The sequence below is a fragment of the Orussus abietinus genome, unplaced genomic scaffold, assembly GCF_000612105.2.
Source record: "Orussus abietinus isolate OABI.00-Male unplaced genomic scaffold, Oabi_2.0 scaffold53, whole genome shotgun sequence".
NCBI classification, from domain to species: Eukaryota; Metazoa; Arthropoda; class Insecta; order Hymenoptera; family Orussidae; genus Orussus; species Orussus abietinus.
In genome coordinates, this window is record NW_019394239.1 from 668150 (window position 1) to 690061 (window position 21912).

The following is a 21912-nucleotide window of genomic DNA, read 5'->3' on the forward strand; positions in this document are numbered from 1 at the left end:
TTACGGGCGGAGGAAGAGACAGACAAAAACGGACTCGTCGAGGGACTCTATTCTCGATTTTTATTCGATCGACTTTCACACGCCAAATTGACAATTTCGTATACGGATTTCAAACGCTGACCAATTACGTGACATCGCAACAAAGCGAAATTTTTCATGCGTATCTATTCGCATGCAAAAAAGAATCAGGGTTGTGCAGCGACGGGTCATTCGAGGTTTTTCTACGTAATGTACGTAATTTTGACGTAATTTTAACGTGCAATTTATACGGTACTTTACTTGGATTTTATGTATAATACGTAAGGTGATATGAAATGTAAAACCTGTACATATCCGAAAGTTCAAATCGTTCGTGAAAGTATTCTCCGGATTGGGCATACCGAATCGTTTCAAACTTTACGACATGAATATGGAGACTATAAGGAAGATCCCGACGCCCGTAAAATTTCATTTTGTATTAAAAAAAGATGTTAAAACCCCTATAAACAAATTAAAAAAACTGAAATTTCCTAGGTGTAAAAACCTTCCTTGGGGCTTCCACATTCTCATTGTAAAATTTGAAACGATTCGATGCATCCAGCTCGGAGAAAAGTTTCAAAAACGAGACATTGACGCCGCTTTCACCCCACCTTAAATTGCGGAAAATTTAATGGACAGTTTTTGTAGAGCAGGAGGTCGAGAAGGGGTTTTTTTTTTCTTTTTTGAGACATCTGAAATTTGGATCTTAAAATTGAGGTTGTGGATATTTTTCAAGTAGCTTGTCGGTGGTGAAGGCAAAAAAAGAGAGAGGAGAAGACCGATTCGAAACGGGACTGTAAAAATTAGCATCTTTATGTAATAAAGGCATTTAAGTATGTCCCATTGTGGGAATAAAAAGCGACGAATGGCGTCATTTGCTATGCCACGTAGCATTCGGCGGCTACCTGGGACACGTACGGGACTTATTCGGACGCCGGTAGCGAAGGTATTACCATTTTTTACGTAATAAAACGGTCTTGCTCCGTTACACCGTGAGAACGAACCTGAAGAATGGAGTAATTCCCCTGGCGGAGTTCCCTCGGCGACGTCGAATGTTCGTTTGGAACAAATGGAAATGAGATCGAAACAATTCTACTTCTGGCTGCGCGAACGTACAATGGCGAGGCTGACCATGGAAAAATTTCTACGGTTTCCATCTCGAGCCAAATTGCTCTACTTTGCCGGAATCGGAAGACGGATTTCCCCCCGATATGTAAAACTGCATTTTTAAAGCTAGATCGTTAAAACTGGAAATTCCGCATGAGGAAAATTCCGCAAAATTTAAGGTGTTATGAAAGTATCACGTCTGTATCAAAATGTCAAAATATTTATAAAACTTTTCTCCAAACTGGATGCACCGAATAATTTGAAACTTTTACACGTGATTATAGAGGTTCTAATGAAGGTCTTGATACTCAAGAATTTTGTTATTTATCCTGAACACGAACTAAACAAAAAATTCATTGTCGAAAAAATGAAATTTCCTGCGTTTCAAGACCTTCATTAGGATCGCCATAATCACGTGTTAAAGTTTTTGATTACTCGGTGCACCCAGTTTGAAGGAAAGTTATATAAATATTTTGACGTTTTGTATATATAGAATGACCCTTTCATATTATATTAAGTCCACGAAGCTGCATTAAAATTGAAAAATTGAGCGGACGATTTAAATCACTACGCAATGTTTTCACATGTATAATTGAGTTTTACGATTAATTGTATCGAACATTTTTTTTTTTTTAAATCAAGTTTGCAGAATTAGAAGACGTGTAGATTAAATCCGTCCATGAGTGAATTATAAATTTAGTTTCTTTTAACAGTGTACCGTCCCTTAGGCTACTAATTTGACACAAAAAAGAGAAGGAATGCATAAAATTCAAATTTCCGATGAATTTCGATAATCAGAGGCGCGATCAAATTTTACAAAATAGCTGCCATAGTCGCTCTGAAATATTCGACTAGCACTCCATATAATCAGAGCCTCGTTTTCAGGGGGGGGGGGGGGGGGGGGGAATGAACAATTTTGCGACGAATGCGGTTCTTAAGCGACGAACTTCAATATGGTTTTTCGCGAGTCGATTGTTAACGACGAAACGCGGCTCTTATCGCGCCATTATCAGAGCGGTCGACGACGGCTCGCGGCGGAACTTCCAGTCCGTCGATTTTTTTTTTCTTTTTAACGCACAACTCACGGCGAAACTTTCGAATTTTATGTTCTAACTCATGACTAGCCGAGAAACTTCATATTCGAATTTTTCTTCCTAACACACGATTCCTGGCGTAACTTCATGTCGTTCAAATTTCTTTTTCTAATTCACGATCCAAACTTCAGATCATTTGAATTATTTCTAACGCACAGCTCACGGCAGAATTTCAGGGTGTTGAAATTTTGCTTTCAATCGCACCACTCGCAACGAAACATCACGTCATTCAAATCCTTGCCTCACAGCGGAACTTCATATTAGAGTTTTATTTCAAACGCACGACTCGCACCAAAACTTCGCGTCGTTCAAATTTTTCTCTCTACCTTGTCTGGCAGCCGAACTTCAAATTGAAATTTTTCTGTCAAACGCACGACTGCTAACAAACCATCACGTCGTTCAATGCTTGCCTCGCAATGGAACTTCATGTTCGAATTTTTTTTTTTTTCAAACGCACGACTCGCACCGAAACTTCGCATCGTTCAAATTTTTCCCTCTACTTTCCCTTATGTTCCATTTTTCTCTTTCAAACGCACGACTCGTAACAAAACATCACGCCGTACAAATGCCTCGCAATGGAACTTCACGTTCGAATTTTCATTTCAAACGCACGACTCGCACCGAAACTTCGCGTCGTTCAAATTCTTTCTTCTACTTTCCCTCGCAGCCGAACTTCATGTTCCATTTTTTTCTTTCTAACGCACGACTCGTAATCAAACATCACATCGTACAAATGCCTCGCAATGGACCTTCATATTCAATTTTTTTTTCGAACGCACGACTCGCATCGATACTTTGGATCGTTCGAATTTTTCTTTCTATCTCGCCTGGCAGCCGAACTTCAAGTTCAAATTTTTCTTTTAATCGCACGACTAGTAACGAACCATCACGTCTTTCAATGCTTGCCTCGCAATGGAACTTCACGTTCGAATTTTTTTTTTTAAACGCACGACTCGCGCCGAAACTTCACGTCGTTCAAACTTTCCTCTTAACCGCGTCTCGCGGCAGAGTGTTCGAATTTTCCTTTCTAAAGCACGACTCGAAAACGCGGAACTCTTACTTCGGATCTCTCTAGAGACGATAGCCGAGAATCGTAGATCCGCGATAAATTCCGCATGCGAGACACGTCGGGTCTCTTGCCCTTGGCAAGATTAATCACCGTCGTGCTGCCCGCGGTCTCTTGGCCGAGAGCCCGGATGACTTCGAGGTGGACGTACGTAACAGACGTCCTGCAAAGAAAACCGTAAAAGTAAAGATAAAAAAAAAGAAGAAGAAAAAATTCGCCCGGCGTACAGAAGAGACTGCCAACGTCGTGGGTTTATCCATGAAACGCTGCTGGGGTCCGCGAGCCCTAACCTATCCCAAAGTCCGGACATCTTGCGTGCTTAAATTCTACATATCGGTTCCAATTTGTTCTCCCAACTCCTGCGACTATTCGAAACCTCCGAAAAAGGTGTCGCGATTTCAGTGATCACAAGTGGTAAGATGATAACTTGAAGATGACGGGAGTCCTTTGCCAGTTTCCCTACACATTTAACTCGCGATTTCTGTAACGACCTTAAGAATCTAAAAGATAAATGCAGCGTTTGGATTTCACATGGAAATAAGTGCTCAAATATGATACGGTACGACACGATGAAGGGAAGATGGTCAGTCTCGCAAATTACCCTAATTTGTGAGGCCATTTATCTCCCATTTGACAAGTCGCTCGTAATTCGTACTCCAGATTCTTGTGACTAATCAAAATCCCCGAAAGGTCTCGCGTTTGTAGGGCGGATCATAAACATATGACGATGATCAGAAGATGACGCTGGTCTTTCGCCAGTTTCCGTACATTTTCAATTCGCGATTTTTGTAACGACCTTAAGGGCGTAAAAAAAAAAAAATAAAAATCGTAGCGTTTGAATTCCACGTGAAAATAAGTACCCAAACATGACACAACGATGTGAAGATGAGTATTTCCGGTAATCATCCTGATTTCCGCGGCCATCCATCTGCACTTGACAAATCGCTCGTGATTCGTGCTCCAGATTCCAGCGACTGGTCAAAACCCCCGACAAAATAAATCGCATTTATAGCGATCACGAGATAACATTGATAATCTGAAGATCGTACAAACTCTTGACCAGTTACCCTCCAGTTTTTACCCGCGAATTCTCAAACGGCCCTAAAACTGTGATAGGTCAACGTAGCGTATAGAAAAAATTCCCTCAAAACATGAAATAATGACGCAAAGCTAAGTAACCTCCCAACTCCCTGTAAAGCCTTCCCTTTGAAGAGGAAACGATTCCTCTCCTAGAACGAGACGACTCCCCAAGTGACCAACATACAGATCATTCGTAATTCCCTCGATTAACCGAAGCAACCCCACGATCGACTCCTCAAAGCCTGCGAAACGGACCATGTCCCCAAGATCAACTTCACCCATGAAAAAGTCCCTTCAACCACCGATTCAAGGTTCAAACCTCGCGCCCGCATCCGAAAACCCGTCACCCTGACCCGCGGTCCTCCCGAGCAAGTAAAAATCGCAGACCCGAGCCCCTCGGCGATAGAGACAACCCATCCGAAGAGCCGTTCCAAGCGGCCTACCACGTCCCTAGGAGTAAAAACCACCGGATAAGGACGGTTCCCCGCAAATCCGTGCACTGGTTCTCGAAGGGGGCGAGTAGCAGAGGCTCGGCGCGGAGCCGTCGGGCCGCGTCGGGCAGCTTCGCTACGTACCGGGAGGCGTGAGGCCGTGGGGGTTGAGATGGGGATGATGATGCGGTCCAGCTAGGATGCCTTTTCCCTGCAGATGATGGGTGGGTCCAGGTGAGCTGGCAGGGGGCAGATGGGCAGCGGGCCCGTAGAATCCAGCAGCAGCGAGGGCGGCGGCGCCGAAATAGCTGGCGACGGCGGAGGACTGATGCTGGGCGAACTCCCGCTGCCCGGCGAGAGACGGCGGGGGCGTCTCGGGGGCGGCGGCAGGACTCCCGGGACCCCCAGGGGGCGGCGAGGCGCTACCCTGGGAGGACGAGCAGCCGAGAACGGGCGGATGGGTGGCCCCGCCGACGGCGGTGAGGAGCGACGAGACGCTGAAGTCCGTGGGCCGGGGGGCGGCGGGGGCGGGCAGGTGACCGGCCAGGTGAACGGGCCCACCGGGTCCACCGGGTCCCGCGGGGTTGGCCCCCGAGAAGGGCGAATGTTGCGCGAGGGTCGCCGTCGCCGCCGCCTTGGGAGCGGGGTACGCCATCCCAGGCCCCGCCGCCGCCGCCGCCGCCACCTCGGCCCTGAGCCCCGTCTTCGCGCCCTCCTCCCTGAGGTCGGCAGGGGGTCTCTCCGAGTCGGGGGCGCGGCGCCGCTGGTGCTGGCCCGAGGCGAGGCCGGACTCCCGCCTCCTGGGGCTCTGCGGCTGCGGGTCCGGCTCGCGGTCTCGCGGGTCGCGTGGGCGCTGCAGTGCGGCGGCCGGTAGCGGAGTGCTGGCGCAGTGGGTACCCCTGCACGCGGAGTCTTGTTCGTATCTCATCGAGATTAAAGGGGGTTGCCCGGCCGAGCGCGAGCCGCCGATGCGAGTCGGCCTCTCGAGGCTCGGGCCCTGGCCGTCCGACCGATTCCCTTTCCCGCCTCCTCCTCCGGGGGAACCCGGTAGTTCCCGGCCACGCGGGGCGCACGGTCGGTCCCGCCTGGCACTCGCGACCCAGTCACCGGATATCGCTTCCAAGGTTTATCTCCACCGGGGAACGACCCCCTCCGCTGACATCCCGATCCGTCTATCTCCCAGGAACCGCCAGGTCTGCCCAGGTCCTAGCTCCCTCGATGCTCCACGGCCGATCCGCGGCTGGAGGTGCCGCGAGGGTCGGTCCGGGGGAGCGGAGTCTCTGTCCAGGCCCGTACCTCCGAACCGACATCCGGCGTCGACATCCTCGACGCCTCACCCGGGCCGTCGACGGGCCTCAGGCCGGGAGTCGGCTCATCGCAGGGGTCGGCGCCCCGCGAGGGCTAAAGAGTATCCTCGCGAAAATTCCGCCACCGACGGCGGTGACGACCACCGTCTAGGTCTGCACCCCTAGGCCGAGTCTAGGGCGACCGCGGGCCCACGTAGGAGAGGTCCCGCGCGCGGCACTCGCGAACCGGCATGGCGCCTGGCGCCGTCGCGACGACCGGGTCGACCGGCACCCACCTAACGCGTCGGCTACGAGGTCGCGGGGACGCGTGGCGCTCGGGGGCTCTCGTCCGGGTTGCCGGAGGTTAAGGTGTTACTTGGGTGGCGCCGCGATGGTCACTGAGCAGCGCCAGGATTGACACCTCCTCTGGTGCTCACCCCCACACCTCGCGCGGAGGTGTCGGTGTGCTAAAGTCCCGGCCCGGTATAGTGCTACGGGGAGCGCGGAACGAGCGCGGTAGGCGTGAATGCTGGAGGGCAGCGGCGCGACGACTGAAACCGTTGGAGCTCCTCCCTTCCCCTGCCGCGGCGGCCGGGAGGGGGGGGACCGCGGCGAGAGGGGAGGCGGCTGCTCACCAGAGTGGGGGGAACGCTTCTCCTCCCGCGCCTGGGCGATAATGAGGGAACGCCGCGCCGATTGGCGTGTCGGCGCCCGGCCGCGACGCCCGCGACGCCTCGGCCGACCCTTGGCTCCCCCACCCCGACGACCACCCCCACCCCGATTCACGACTCGAGGGTGTTAACCGCGAGTACGCCCATTAACGCCACCCTCCGCCCGGCAGGGAGTGGGGGGATTAGGAAAACTCCAGCGAACGCGCCGAGTCGTCCCGCGGAAACGCCGAGACGCCTCCTACCGCATCCTGCGCCGATGGGAAACCGATGGAACGGCGCCGATCTTTCGTACCTCGGGGGTGAAACGGCCGACAGCGAGGAGATACGGCTTTCTCGGAACTGGAGACGGGAATAGACGTTTCTCCCCACAGAAAATGAATTCACGGTCGTAGTTGGAAATTTTAGTTACTGCGGGAAATATGGACCCTTGAAAATGGGCCTGCAATATCTTCTCGCGAACAATGTGAAAAGAGCCTTACAGTAATCTATTAAATTTGAGAAAATAGGGATCTCGTAACTTGTACGTTTAAATTCTTAAGAAATTATGCTCGAGTAGTACGACCGAGAAGTGGACGGTAATTTTAAAATCTTGGGAGAATTTAAGGGAACCGAAGAGAACTTTGAGGATTTGCGGTTAAATTAATTTTTACTAATATTTTATTACTTTTAATACGTGATATTCGGAAAATGTCGAGGGACTTATTTTAAATTGTGTTCCTTTAATTTGTGATACTTTACTTGCTTTTATTTCTGCAGTTTATTTTGTCACTCTTATCAATATCAAGATGCACAAAAGATCAGGAGGTTATGATAGCCGACGAATTGTGGCTTGTCCAATTATTAGAAGTTTATAAACTCCGGCATCAAAAGTTTAAAAAGCAAAAATCTTCAGAAATACAATAAAAATATTCGCGCAGCACAACGATCATTCATAGTTTCAAAAAAAGTTACTGAGAATAACATGAATAACCTTTAAAAAAATTGAATTCTCCCAAACTCACAGGGAATTTAATCATCGCTGATATTCTCATTCTCTGTTACATTACGGAGTAACATTACGCACTAAAAACACAATTCCTAACCCTGAATCAAATCAACGACAAATTCTGTATCACTGGAGACATCCAAAAGGTTAGGCGCACAATTATCCTCTTTCAGGTCATTCTTCCTTGAATAGAATAAACTAATAGTGTTCATTTCGTTATATTACTTCGGCAACGTAACCGAGAATGAGAATATTAGCGACGATTAAATTCCCTGTCAGTTTACATAGTTATTCTTCTTTTCAAAGACTAATAATCCATCGTAACTTCAATTAAGTGCATAATTTTCCCAATGTTTCGTCGTCCCATCTTGATTCATCCGAAACGGATCTCTCCGCTCTATCTCCCGACATAAGCAACGGCTTCGAGTTCCGTCGGTCCTCTATCGAGCCAGAGCCCACGTAGTAATTTTTCCGCGAGCATGGAAGCGGTTCCCAATGCCGGTCGAGGAGGTCGAGTAAAAAAGTTGCACCATATTTCCCGAGCCACGGGGAGGGGCGGGCGGAGGGTGTCGAGAAGTTTTCGCGAAGCGTGCCAAAATTCGCGCTCGAAGCGCGACACGCGCTTTGGACTCCGCGGACGCCTTGGGTGCCGGGGAGGAGGTGGGGAGGGGAGGGGGCAGCTCGGCCGGGAGGGGAGGCCGCGCCCCGCCCCTCCCCCTCCGCCCGCATATACGGTCACGTGGGAGACCCCACTCCGCCACCCTACCCCCACTCCCGGCCGCTCCGGTCGGCCTTCGCGCGCGGAGTGTCACAGCGACGCCCAGAGCGTCCGTGCGCGGGGTTTGTGTTCGTGCACACTGGCGCGCACACGACCAGTGCTCGGGACGCGTACGGCGCTCGACCCGACATCCAGAGTGACAAAGAGAAGGATAGACGCTCCGAGGGTGGAACGCCAGCCCGAAGGGTGGGAGCCGGACGGTTTTGCTTTATAATAATTACACAAAATGACGAACGGGGTGCTAAAGCTCGTTGACCGTCGTGACACTGCGAACCCCCCCGCACGTCGCGGCGTGTCCGACGACCTATCGGTCGCGATGTGGAGATCGGCCACGCCGACGAGCGCCGGCGGTGGCGAACACTTGCGCCGCCTGGCGGCACCCAGTGGAAGCGCACGGCGCTCCCGAGAAGCGCGAACGAACACCCGGATCACGAGTGAGCTTTTTCACCGTCTCACCTGGGAATAAATTTTCACTACCGAGGGGAATTTTAATTTCAGGAGTGATATGAGAGAGTGGTACCTTGTCGCGCTGGGCTCGTGGATTGGACAAACGAATCTTTGTTACTTGCGTGGAGAGGAATTTAGAGATGTAACGCGAGATTTTAGTTGCTTTAGAAAATGGGAACAGTTGAGAGTGGACCGGATAAATTTTTACTTGGGAACATTTTTTTTTACATTGGGTTCAACAACAAGTTCCCGCTGTTTTAATTACGTTACGATAAACGGCGGAAACTTATTCCTTAATCTAATATGTTCGGAAAAAGAAAGTATTACTTTCCTGGAACTACGGTAAATATATTCGTAATTGTTGTGTACTTCTCTAGACAGCGAAAAAGGACGACTGAACCATAGAAATATTCCTTTGAATAGTACCAATGAAATATTTTTTTTTATGCAAAGCATTATTATTTGACTCGGAGAAACTCAAATAAATTATCATGGTCCCGAAGAAACGTTACGTCCAATTTATTCGTGTTTATTTCAGTCGAATAATTATTCTCTGAATTATACAAATATTTCTTTGATACTATTCAAAGAAATATTGAAATTATTTTTCTCAGTGTAAGAACAGGGCGGAACGAAGTACATTATTTTTGTTGGAATAAAGGATTTTTTTTCAACCGTTATTACGAGACAAAGTTTAAAGCGGCAGCCGGACAATAAAATAAGTCGATTTTTAATCCTTAATATGCTGGGAAATATTTATGATTACGGTAAATAACGGATCAGAGTACAAACGTTTCGCGGCTCGAGATGATTCTTCATTGGCAATGTCATGGATAATTACTTTAAACCGAAATTGCATATTTAATAAAATTATTGTACTCGTAATAATTTTGTTTGAATTTCATTACACAGTAACTTTTCAAGATTCTCACTTTATTTATCTACTGCCTACTTCTATGTACTTCAAGTGCGAATACCTCTTCAAACGTATCTAACAAATGTTCATGCAGCGTGTAATCAACGTTTTAAAATATTCATCTGGATGTCAAAAAATGACTGTCAACGTAAATTCGGAATCATCACCCCAAGAAAAAGAATTCACCGAAGCAAGGAAATATTTTGTTGATTCAAGGGACAATTATTTCCCTCAGATAAACTCAAATAAATCGAAGAAACGTTGCGTTCCATGAATTCGAGTCAAATAATTATTCTTCGAATTGGCAAGATATTTCTTCGGTACTATTCGAAGAAACATTTTTAAGGTTCAATGAAATATTTTTTCTTCCTGTAAAAAACTAATGGTGACCAAAATTTCACTTGGTCATAGTCTTAGTTTTAGGAAGGCACATTTGCCCAAGTCGATACATACTTAAGCTCGAAGTAATTAGCGTCGTCATTTTCTTGCGCTTGCGAGGTCGGTCGAAATAGCCGTAACAATGGTGAGGTCATAATTAATATCGAGAAGTAATGGTGATTTCTTTTCCTTAGGTCCGATTCGACCATGCATAGCGGGTCCAGCGTTCGACAAGGCAGAGGTAATCTGGAGCCACAAGTACCATCAGCTTATCATCGAGATCCGCTCTGAGGGGCTTTAATTTTCCCGCCATCGAGGGACGTCAGACGCCGCGGTGAGGTCCTTTAATCAAGGACATCCTGTGGAAGCGTCGCTGTCGAGATCGGTTCCTTGCTTGGCAACGATCGGTGCTCGATTAAAGCCGAAACCAACAAGAAGGATCATCTTCGCGTCCAGGGACCTGTCATCGACGCACGTCCCGTCCGGGCGCGAAAAAGCGGCGTCATCGAGCCGACCTGTTTATCAGCAGCATGGCGGTATCGTTCTCATCAGACGCTGCGGGTTCCGTCCAGCTCGATGAAACGTGTCTTCACCGAAGGAAAGGAAAAAGAGCACCAGAAGACGTGGACAAGGCATACGAGAAAATGTACAGACAGGAAGGTGTGGAAAACGCGGAACCTACCACTTCGAGGGGGTATTCACTCAGGAAATCTTGGATTTTAGCTTCTTAAACCAAAACCTTTCCTGAAATTAATCAAATGCAGCCGATCAAACGATTTTGTCCAAGAATTTTACCGCTCGAGATCACGTGGAAATCAGCTGGGTATTCACAAGCAAAAATCACCGGAAATTGTTGAAAATCAACAAACATTGCCACTGTTTTAAGGCCGACTGTCCCATGTAACCGAATCGCATTATTGGGTATCAAATGAAGTCAAAACAATCGATCCTCAACGAAGGAAATCGTTTTCACTGATTTTCATGTGAATAGCCCCTCGTACCACTCAGTGTTGATAAGAATCATTTCTTAAAAAAAAAATCGGAAGTCGCTGATTTTCGTTATATCGCAAATAAAATCACGAATTTTTAAAAATCCCTTAATTATTTAAATAAACTCCTCATCTGAAAGGTTAGGTTAAATAGATATTACTGAAAAGCTGATACCGCTCGATAAAAAGAAAATATCGCGGAGGAATGTATACGGATTTGTTCCCTGCAGTTAGTACCACAATTAAGAGAAGCCAAGTGATACGACTCTTCCATTAATTGTAGCTTTTGGATCCTGCCGAAAGCTGTTGCAATGTTGGGATTGTAATCATGCCCACCATATCATTCCTATTTATGACACTTTACCAACAGTGTTACCAAAAAAAAACGAAACGATGAAAGCAGTGCAGAGAAAGCGTGAACGTATTCTTGCGGCCGATTTTCCAGGAATTTGGCAGCCGCCAACTCACCCGGCATCCGTAACATTCCTGGCATAGTTTCTCCACAGATCACGGCCGGTCATTTCGAATCCAGAACAGACCAAGGAATATCCACCACAGATATACCCCACCGTCCCGAATAATCGGCAATAACGCCTGAGCGATTACAACCGAGAGCAAGAAGAGAATATACCACCGGCGCATCCGGGCGCGAAAAAGCGGCGCGATCGAGTCTCTCCGGATGTCGGAATTCTCCCCGTCGAGTGCTCACCATTCGCATGATGCAGTCGGGATTCACCCGGATCGATGGGACGTCGCGACGCCGAAGAAGGAGAGACAAACGAAAGTAAAGAGGCCGGAATGGAATTGAAAAGGACAGAGAAGAAGAGAGAGAAGAAACCGAATAGGAATACACAGCAAAGTCAGACGTCACGGGTCTAGGGAGGATGTGGGCAGAGAGAGATAGAGAGAGCGAGAGAGAAGGAGGGCGCTGTATCAAGAGGGGACGAGAAGCGGGCTGAGAAGAAACGCGGAGAGCGGTGGTCATAATCGCGCAGACCGCGTCATAATCTGCGGCGAAAAACATTCGACGAGCGCCGAGCTGGGAAAAAGGCAACGCGAGGGGCGTAGTCGGGCCGCAAGCTCCGCCCCGTGCCACATCCGTTCCCCTACTACGCCGGGAAGCGGCGAGTACCCGTGCAGCGACTCGGCGCGTTGGGGAGTACCCGCATGGTGGGGGAAGCGCGAGACGAAGAGGGGGGATTGCCCGATATGCGGGCGCGACTGAGAGGGGAGAACTACCCGTCATGCGGGCGCGACGGAGAGGGAAGAACTACCTAACATGAGGGCGCGACGGAGAGGGGAAGGTACCCAACATATAGACGCGACGGAGAGAGGAAACTACCCGACACGCGGGTGCAACGAAGAGGGCCGATAAGCGACTGCCCTAAGACGGCGCAGAGCGGGGGCACCGCGCGATGGGGGACGCGGACGTCACGTGGGACCCTCATTCGCCGGAGGGGAAGGGGCGAGTAAGCCGAGATCAGCTCCGCGGTCGTGAATTGTTTTATTACCGAAGCCGCGGCGAACGCACTGGCAGATATTCCGCTCGAGATATTCACGTTTTCGAGTATAATAGCCGCTAAATAAGGTGCAACCACCCACGGGGGGCGCTAGCGGCGGACCCGCCGCGGTTCCACGGTCCACGTCGGCCGCATCTACTCGCGCGTGGGCATGGCCCTTCCGGACCGGCGGAAATTGCCGACAACTCGATTTTTGTGCTCTGGCCAACGAGTGTATTATTGTAACGTCCTGATGGATCTAATTGGCGGCGATTAATCGAGGTTAATTATCGATAGGTGGACCCATGTCGGTTTCGCTTCGACACCAGAAGAGGCGCTGATGGTTGACGCGGAACACCACACGTGACCTAATTGTGATCCGCTTGATTTTTTTACACATGAGATTTTGAACTTTACCAAACTAAATCTCCACGCACTTGAGGTCTTTTTTTGTCGATCGGCAGATAAACTTGTGGACAGATTGAGAAAAAAAATGTTATTGAGCCAAAGACGTTTGAATTGTACCAAAGGAATGTTTCGGTAATTCATAAAATATCTATTTGACTCGAATGAACTCGAATAAATTGGATGCAACGTTTCTTCGGAATTATGGTAATTCAATAGAGTTTATTCGAGTCAGATCAATTATTCTTTGGTTTAGCAAGGTATTCCTTTAACATTATTTAAGGAAATAATACTTTACTAATTTAAAATCCTAATTTTTGTTTTCCTGAGGAAAAGATAAAAAACAGTCATTGAACCGAAGAAATGTTTCGTTAATTCGAGTGAAGTGAACTCGAATAAATTGGCTGCAACGTTTCTTCGGAAGTATGGTCATTTATTCGAGTTTATCCGAGTCAAATGATTATCCATTGAATTAACGAAATCCTTCTTCGGTAATATTGAAAGAAATATTTCTTCGGTTTAATGAAATATCTTTTTCTCAATACAGGAGAGGATGATCCGGTGGCATCACGAATAATTCTCTATCGAGGTGACCGGATGAGCGAGGGACCGGAAAACGACGGCCATTTCTCTGCTTAGGACGCGGTTTTCGCGAGTCGGCGCTCGAGGGGCGTCGCGATTATTTGCGGCGGTCCTCCGGCGTCGAGGATTCCGCGGCAGAGCGGCCACACCTAATTGTCCGCCGGCGTCGCGCATGCAAATCCTCTCCTGTGTATGGCGGAGGATGTTTTGCAGGGAGTACACGATCCGTCGCTACGTAAATCACGGACCAAGTGCCCCCCGTTCCCCTCGGCCCGGTCCCGCGGGAAGATTGAATTGCAGATTTCTACTCGGTGGGGGTCGGGGAAAAGGCGGGAAGGGAGACGAAGAGACTCGCTCGGCGACGTATAATACTTCCAGGGGGTTTCTACGGTCTAATTTCGCGATACGGCGTTATATCCGGGAGTCTAGTCGATCTAGCAGCGGGCTAACTTCCCGGGAGCGGTGCGCGTCGATAGACGACCTACGACCCTACACTGAAGAAAAAAAAATTGAGTTAATTCAACTCATCTCCTGAATTAAATATGGCAAACTTTTAAGCGAGTCGATTCGACTTAGATTTCGAGCAAGATCACATTTTGGAGTTGCATCAATGGTATGAATTGTTAACTGCTCCAAATGTAAGTTGAGATTTTTCATGCGAATCTCTTCCTCGTACAAACCTGTAGCCTAAAATTGTCCAAAATTGTAACCAGATCCGCAAGACCTACATGTATAATCGTAGGGGCGTTATTTCAGGCACCTAGGGACATAGTCTTTGGATTTATGCGCCTCGAAGAATTCGTTTTCTTCGGTATTGAACGATGTACTCGAATGGAGATCACCTCAGGGTAAAGGTCGACGCTATATCGGTATAAAAGAGATGATCATGCCCCAAGAAAGAAAATTGTTCGGTTCAAAGGACGTGATTTCTATTAATAATGATCATTTGGATCGAATAACAGGGCTTTGGTTGAGAGAACATGTAATTATCCCAACGAAACATTTGTTTCTCATTAAAAGAAATGATAATATCCTGCGGTTTCCTTCGAAACTGTACATCTTTTTTTGCTCAGGGTGTTGGGATCTGAACTTCGATTTCCTATGATCAACTTTCGCATGCGAAACTGATAATTGTTTCAAATGTTGAATGACGCGACTTTGCAACAATGCGAAATTTTTCATTGCGAATCTATTTTTATGCGAGAAAAATCCGTAGGAACTCGAGAACCGGGTCCCTGGTAATTTCAGCCTGTGTATTAAGAGTGTTCAAAATTGTAACAAGCGCTGTTGAAGTCGTAATGGCGTCGTTTCAGGCACTTAGGGACATAATCTTTGGATTCGTGCGTCGCGAAGAATTCATTTTCCTCAGTGGTGGACGACATACTCGAATGGAGATCTCCTGAGGATAAAGGTTGACGCTATATCGGTATAAAAGCGATGATCATGCCCAAGAAAAAAAATAGTTCGGTTCAAAGAACGTGATTTCTATTAATAATGATCATTTGGATCGAATGACAGGACTCTGGTTGATTGTCTCATTAAAAGAAACGATAATATCCTGCGATTTTCTTCGAAACTGTACATTCTTTTTTTTTCTCAAGCTGTTGGGATCTGAACTTCGATTTCATATGATCAACTTTCGCATGCGAAACTGATAATTGTTTCAAATGTTGAATGACGCGACTGCAACAATGCGAAATGTTTCATTGCGAATCTATTTTTATGCGAGAAAAATCCATAGGAACTCGAGAATGGGGTCCTTGGTAATTTCAGCCTGTGTATTAAGATTGTTCAAAATTGTAACAAGATCTGAAATCGCTGTTGAAGTCGTAATGGCGTCGTTTCGGGCACCTAGAGACTTTGGATTCGTGCGTCGCGAAGAATTCGTTTTCCTCAGCGTTGGACGATGTACTCGAATGGAGATGTCCTCAGGATAAAGATTGACGCTATATCGGTGCGAGCCCTATAAATCTCTCCGGGCCATAAACAAAGCTTTTGATGCAAAAGGTCGTTGTAGCATGTGCGTGACGACCGACGACTCTCCTCCCGCTGACGCAAAGGGAAGAGACACGGACCGGGGAGAAACGACGTGTAAAACGAACGAGCCAACTCGAGAAAGGCGAGAGAGAAAGCGGACAACCGGAGAAAGCTCGATCGGACAGAGAAGGAAATAGTGTGGATAGAAACGGCACGCTCGCAAATGGCGTTGCCGAATGTTCCCGAAAGCTCCGTCGGCTGGATTTAACGCCAGACTCATCATGGCCTTCCGGAACCGAAGCCGAAACGTAGGACTCTGTCTGCTGCGACGGGCATTTTGTGCAGCCCCGGATCACGGCGACGCGTTTTTCGCATGGTTTCAGGTCCCCATTGAAAGATCGTCTAAAATCCGCCCGATGGTGGACCCATCTTGAAGGCTACATCAAGAAAGAACGAAGAATGAAGCTGCGGAAGCAAGATGGCGGCGCAAAGATGGCGGAACTACTCCACTGATGGAGTCGCCAGAGAAATAAACGTTCTGGCGAGGGGATGTTCACACAGGAAATCATGGATTTTAAAGTGATGTGAAAGGGACATTCTATATGTATGAAAAGCCGAAAAATTGATAAAACTTCTACAAATTGGGTCAACCGAATCGTTGGAAACTTCAGCATGTGATCATGGGGGCCCTAAGGGAAAATGTGGTACTCATGAAATTTCATCAAAAAAATATATGTTCTTGGTTCTAGTCTGGGATAAAGACAAAACATTTTTTTATTAAAAATGAAATTTCATGAGCACCACGTTCTTCCTTAGGGCCTCCATAATCATGTGCTGATGTTTCCAATGCTTCGGTGCATCCAGTTTGGAGACAGATTTTTAATATTTTAACGTTTAATATATCTAGAATGACCCTTTCATATCACCGTAATGATCGAAATCACGTGGAAATCAGCTGAAAATCGCAAGGAGAAATCAATGGAAATCTTCAAAAATCACCAAAACTTTGCCACAATTTTAAGGCCGACTGTCACTTGTTACCAAATCGGATTATTATATATCATATGAAATCAAAGACAATCGGTTCCCAGTGAAAGAAATCGTTTCCACTGCTTTTCACGAGTTTCTGCATCGTTTAACGAATTTCGTTCCTCTGATTTTTTTTCAATCGACGATTTTGACATTTGCCGTCGGCATGCGTGTCTGCTTGGCAACGGTAAAAAAAAAGAACGGGCGCGTGTCGCCAAATCTGATCGTTGACAATTTCAAACGATTTCCGGCGGTTTTGATGGGGACGTCGTTGACAGTTACCGGGAATGACTTCACGCGACCTGTTTATATTTTTTAAATAAAAATTGTATCGATTCAACGAGATATTTCTCTGCGTGCAGGTAGATAGAAGCTCGTTCCATTCTGCATCGTTTACGAAGATTTGCAGTAAAAGTGCACTAGCATTATCGATGCCGTAACGTTTTAAGCGAAGTGTAATTGTCCCGAGTAAAACACCGCTCATTCGCTGCCGGCAAAGTAATATCCGCGGTAACTACAAACAACCAGCCTATGAATTACCGCACTTTTTGCCGCCATTCTCACGTTACATTGCTCTATAACCATATATCCTATAGATGCTACCGAAATAGTTGCGCACCGGTTAAACGGTACATTCAAACGGCCGTAATAAATTAGCTTTATGACTTTTTCGAAAAGGACTGTAAACTTAATCAGCAGTATTTTCCTGCGTTAATTATCGGTGCCGTAACTCTTTGTTAGAACCCATTACCTTGATTAAGTTCCGCGCTCAATTCGCCGATAACGAGTCGTGACAACATTTCCAACATTTTCTTTTCTACTTTTTGGCATGTTACTATAGTAACATGTTTGTTAACCCATAGCAAATATGTTGCTGTATGCTATCATGAACCCGTGCACTGAGAAAAAAAATTCATTGAAGCAAAGAAATCTTTCTTTGAATAGTACCAAAGAAATATATTTTTAATTCCAAGAATAATTATTTGACTGAAATAAATTTTCATAATGTTGCGTCCAATTTATTTGAGCTTATTAGAGCCAAATAATTAGTCTTTGAATTAACAAAATATTTCATTGCTACTGTTCAAAGAAATATTTCTCCTGTTCATTGACATATTTTTCACAATGCATGGTCACACGTTAAACAACATGCATATCTAATTATTTTTCAATATTGACTGATAGCGAGGACTCGTGCAAAAATTTTGGCGAGCGCCCTGAGAAAAGAGATTAGTTGATTGAAAAAATAATATCTATTGTTTCCTGAATCATATACAATTGCAAGAAATTATTTCGCCGAAAAAAAAATGATATCGTTAATTTGAACGAATTTTGTTTACTTTTCCTGACATTTATTTGGGTCGCAGGGTTTTATAGTAACAATGTATATTTCTTTGAGGTAATTAACTTCTGTTTCTCAGCGAACAAGATGTCGCAGAAAACCGAGGGGCGAAGTCGCCTTTATCGCGGAACCTGCCCAGCGTGAAACGAGCTTAATTCGAGAGGGCCGAGGACGAACCAATTAAGTGTCTTAATGGGGGTTGCTCGAAACGATGTAACAATCGAATGGAACAATCGGAGACCACCGTAGCCTCCTGGGCGGGCGGATCGATCCGCGGGAATTTACACGCTCGCCACAAAGCCGGAAGCGAGCGGCGGAGGAGCGAAAAACAGCGAAAATTCCGGCGTCATTCCGCCGCTCGGGGCGTGTAAATTTGCGCGGATCGATCCGCGCGGAGGGCCCGGAACAAACAGACTGCGACTCCGAGGCGCCTCCGTATCAGCGCCGAACTTTCTGATTTTCCACCCTCCGCCCTATCGCCTCGACTACTTTACGCGCGGACCGGAAAATCACCTCTTACGCGCCGACCCCCTTTTCCCTCTTCTGCCTTCCCTTCGCCCTAGATAGGGGATAGTTGAGACCAAGATTCCTAGTAATTCTGAGAAGCTTCGCCGACATTTTTTTTTCTGGCGGGGCATTTTTTATCAGTTATCATCGATTGTGGTCTTGCTGTTTTGGAAGAAATAGATTACACGTCGAAGGTACTTCTGTATCAGCGTCGAATTTTCCGATTTTTTATCCTCCTTATCACCTCGACTACTTCACCCGCGGACCGGAAAATCACCTCTTACGCGCTGACCCCCTTTCCCCTCTTCTGCCTTCCCTTCGCCCCTAGATAGGGAAAAGTTGAGACAAAGATTTCTGACAATTGCGAGAAGCTTCAATCGATGCTCTTCTACCTTGGTTTCCGTTTTTTTGGTTTGTCATTTCTATAGTGCGGTCGGTGGTCGTGAATGATGATGGACAAAATCGATCTTTGTCTTGTAGTATTGGTTTCGATTTTGCAAAAATTGCAAGGCGGAGACCTGATCTTAATTGCTAGACCAAGATAAGGGTCAACCGTGCAAGATCAAGACATATATGCAAGACCAGGATAAGACCAATTTCATGGTAGTTTTGTTCTTGGTCTTGTATTTGTTCATCACTAAGAGGTAGTGATGTGCATCAGTCTTGGTCTTGTATTTATTTGTTACTAGTCGGCATCTTTACACGGCAACCACTTAACACGACCAACGTCTGAATATTACGTTTGGTATTTTTGAATTCAAGAAAAATAATAGTGAAAAATGTTTGGTGCTGCGTCTAGGGGAATATCTCGAAGAATAAAGTCGATGAAGTGTACCGTTCCGAAATTCCGCCATTTTGGTCTCCGCGATAGGATTGGAAAAACCCAACACCCCGGATTAATAATAGTGCTAATTTTTCTATCAATCTTTTATGACGAAAATCATAAGTATGTAATATAATATAAAAAATGTATACTTTACTGATAAGGTAAAAGAAATATATTTTTTCAATAAAATTGATTAGAAAACGCTTTCAAAATTAATTACAAAAAGAAATAAAATCTCCTCAAAAGACACCTTAGGTGTAAAAAAACTTCGCCGAATACATTCTTGTTTCTTTCTTGAATTGCAAAAATAATTCAAACCGTTTTTTTAACAATAAATGAAAATCAACAATTTTTGCCAAATATGTTAGTACTTTCATTTTATTAAATACTGAAATCAGATATTATTGCCTAATTATTGTACATTTTGTTCCACATAATAGAAGTGCATCTATTCTAAAAATAATATTATCACTCAAAATCATGTGTCTATGAAAATCTAGTTTTCTATTTTCGTCTGACCAAAGAAAACTCAAAACTAAATCCGATGAAGTAAAAAAAATTAAGAACTCAATTTGAAAACAACATTTTATTTGGCGAGTGAGTTTGGATTATTTTTGCAATTCGAGAAAGAAACAAGAATGTATTTAGCGCAGCTTTTTTTCACCTAAGGTGTCTTTTGAGGAGATTAATAATAGTACTAATTTTTCTGTCAAACTTTTATGACGAAAATGTATATAATAAAATGTAATGAAATATGATTAAATACACGAATGCTTTGAACCACTCTTTCTCTTGCATAAAAAGAAATGGGGATGGAACAATCATTCATCCATCCATCTATGCGAAATTGTGTTAATTAGACGCAGATGAAGTGTACGTAGAGCTTATATCGCGAGAGTCGAAGATCTCAATCGAGTCAAATTGAAACCTCTCCTGGAAATCGATTCCAGAGGGAAAACACATTCGGTTCAAGAGGATTAATCGTTGAAGTAAATCGTGGGTCATCGCAGTCTAGAAGCGAGACCGCTTGAAATTTCATCTGCATCGTTCTACGTGAAAAATTGCACGAAATCGGACCCTCCGCTTGTTTGAAATACGTCAATTTGGAGGACGCGAGAACGGGATATCCATATCCAGAGATTCGGACACAAAAATAGAGTTTTATTTTTTCCGCCATGTTTTACCTTCGTACGCTGCGAAAAAATTTCATTGAACCAAAGAAATATTTTGTTAATACATGGAATAATTATTCGCCTGGAATAAACTCGAATAAATTGGATGCCACGTTTCTTCAGAATTATGACGACTCATTTGAGTTTATTTGAATGAAATAATTATTTTTTGAAAAGAAACTGATACGACCAACGGTGCAGCAAACGTCAATTTCGGGCATCAACGTTGAATAATTTATTTTTTATTATTACTCCACCGTATCGCGACAAGGCAGACATTTTCCAACGACGAAGAAAGGACTTCTAGTTTCTGACTTCGTTGTGAGCATTCATTATCCATTTCCACCATAACTCTTTGCCGTCTCTGAAACCTCTATTTACACAGGCCAATTTTAATGTCCGACCCTTGGCCACGATAATTGGATATACCATCCCAAGTGTAAATGCTGTTATTAATAAAGCATCATTCCCAGCATCGGAATTTAGCCACTGCTCAATGGAGAATTGCAATTCACGTTTCCCCATAAACGAGTACAATTTCGACTCGTTTATAAATTTCAGTCACTTGTACTCTTCACGGAAAAAAATAAGAATAGTCAGGATATAATCACATACCGGAATGTTAAATGATTCGGTGGGCACAGTTTGGAGAAAATTTTTATAAACATTTCGTGTTTTAATATACATAGAATGGCCCTTTCATAACCCTTTACGGTGTATTTATAAAAGTTTTCTCTAAACTAGATGCACCTAATCATTTGAAACTTCAGCACGTAATTATGAACGCCCTGAGAAAGTACGCCATGCTCGTGAAATTTCATTCTTTTTTTTAAAGTAGTTTATTTATTCCAGACTAGAACCAAGGACATATTTTTCTTAAATAATATATAATGAGCATCACGTTCCAACTTTAGATCCGTCATAATCACGTAGTGTAGTTTCAAAGAATTCGGTGCACCCGGTTTGGAAAAGTTTTCTAAATATATTGGTATTTTATGTATGTAGAACAACCCGCTCGTAACACCTTAATTCTAGGAATCTGTCGATTTTCTGGAGATTTAGCTTAAATCTCGAGACTTTCGACTCAAGACGAATGGAATAGATGGTACTCCGTGATATATTCTGGATCTGTCGGAGCCGCTTTGGGCCTTACGTCCTACGGAAGGCAGCCTCTCGCCTTTGACTAGCCGTCCGAGTTGGCGGGCTCGGTCTGCGGGTGAATAGGCTAAGTAAATAGGCAAGTAGTAACTCGAGATACAGGTACGTCGAGCACGCACGCGGTGGCCTCGCACGCTGCGGCGCAGTGGCCTCCACGCTGCGCCGCGGC

General features: G+C 45.5%; 1 protein-coding gene across 1 annotated transcript in view; it reads right to left on the reverse strand.

The window, feature by feature from the left end:
* Positions 1-6600, reverse strand: part of LOC105694157 (optomotor-blind protein) — a 136540-nt gene extending 129940 nt beyond the window's left edge. Inside the window, exon 1 of the mRNA XM_012418782.1 lies at positions 4941-6600. Coding sequence (XP_012274205.1) covers positions 4941-5724 — 784 coding nt within the window. The 5' untranslated portion in view covers positions 5725-6600. The remainder of the gene's footprint in view (positions 1-4940) is intronic.
* Positions 6601-21912: the final 15312 nt, after the last annotated feature.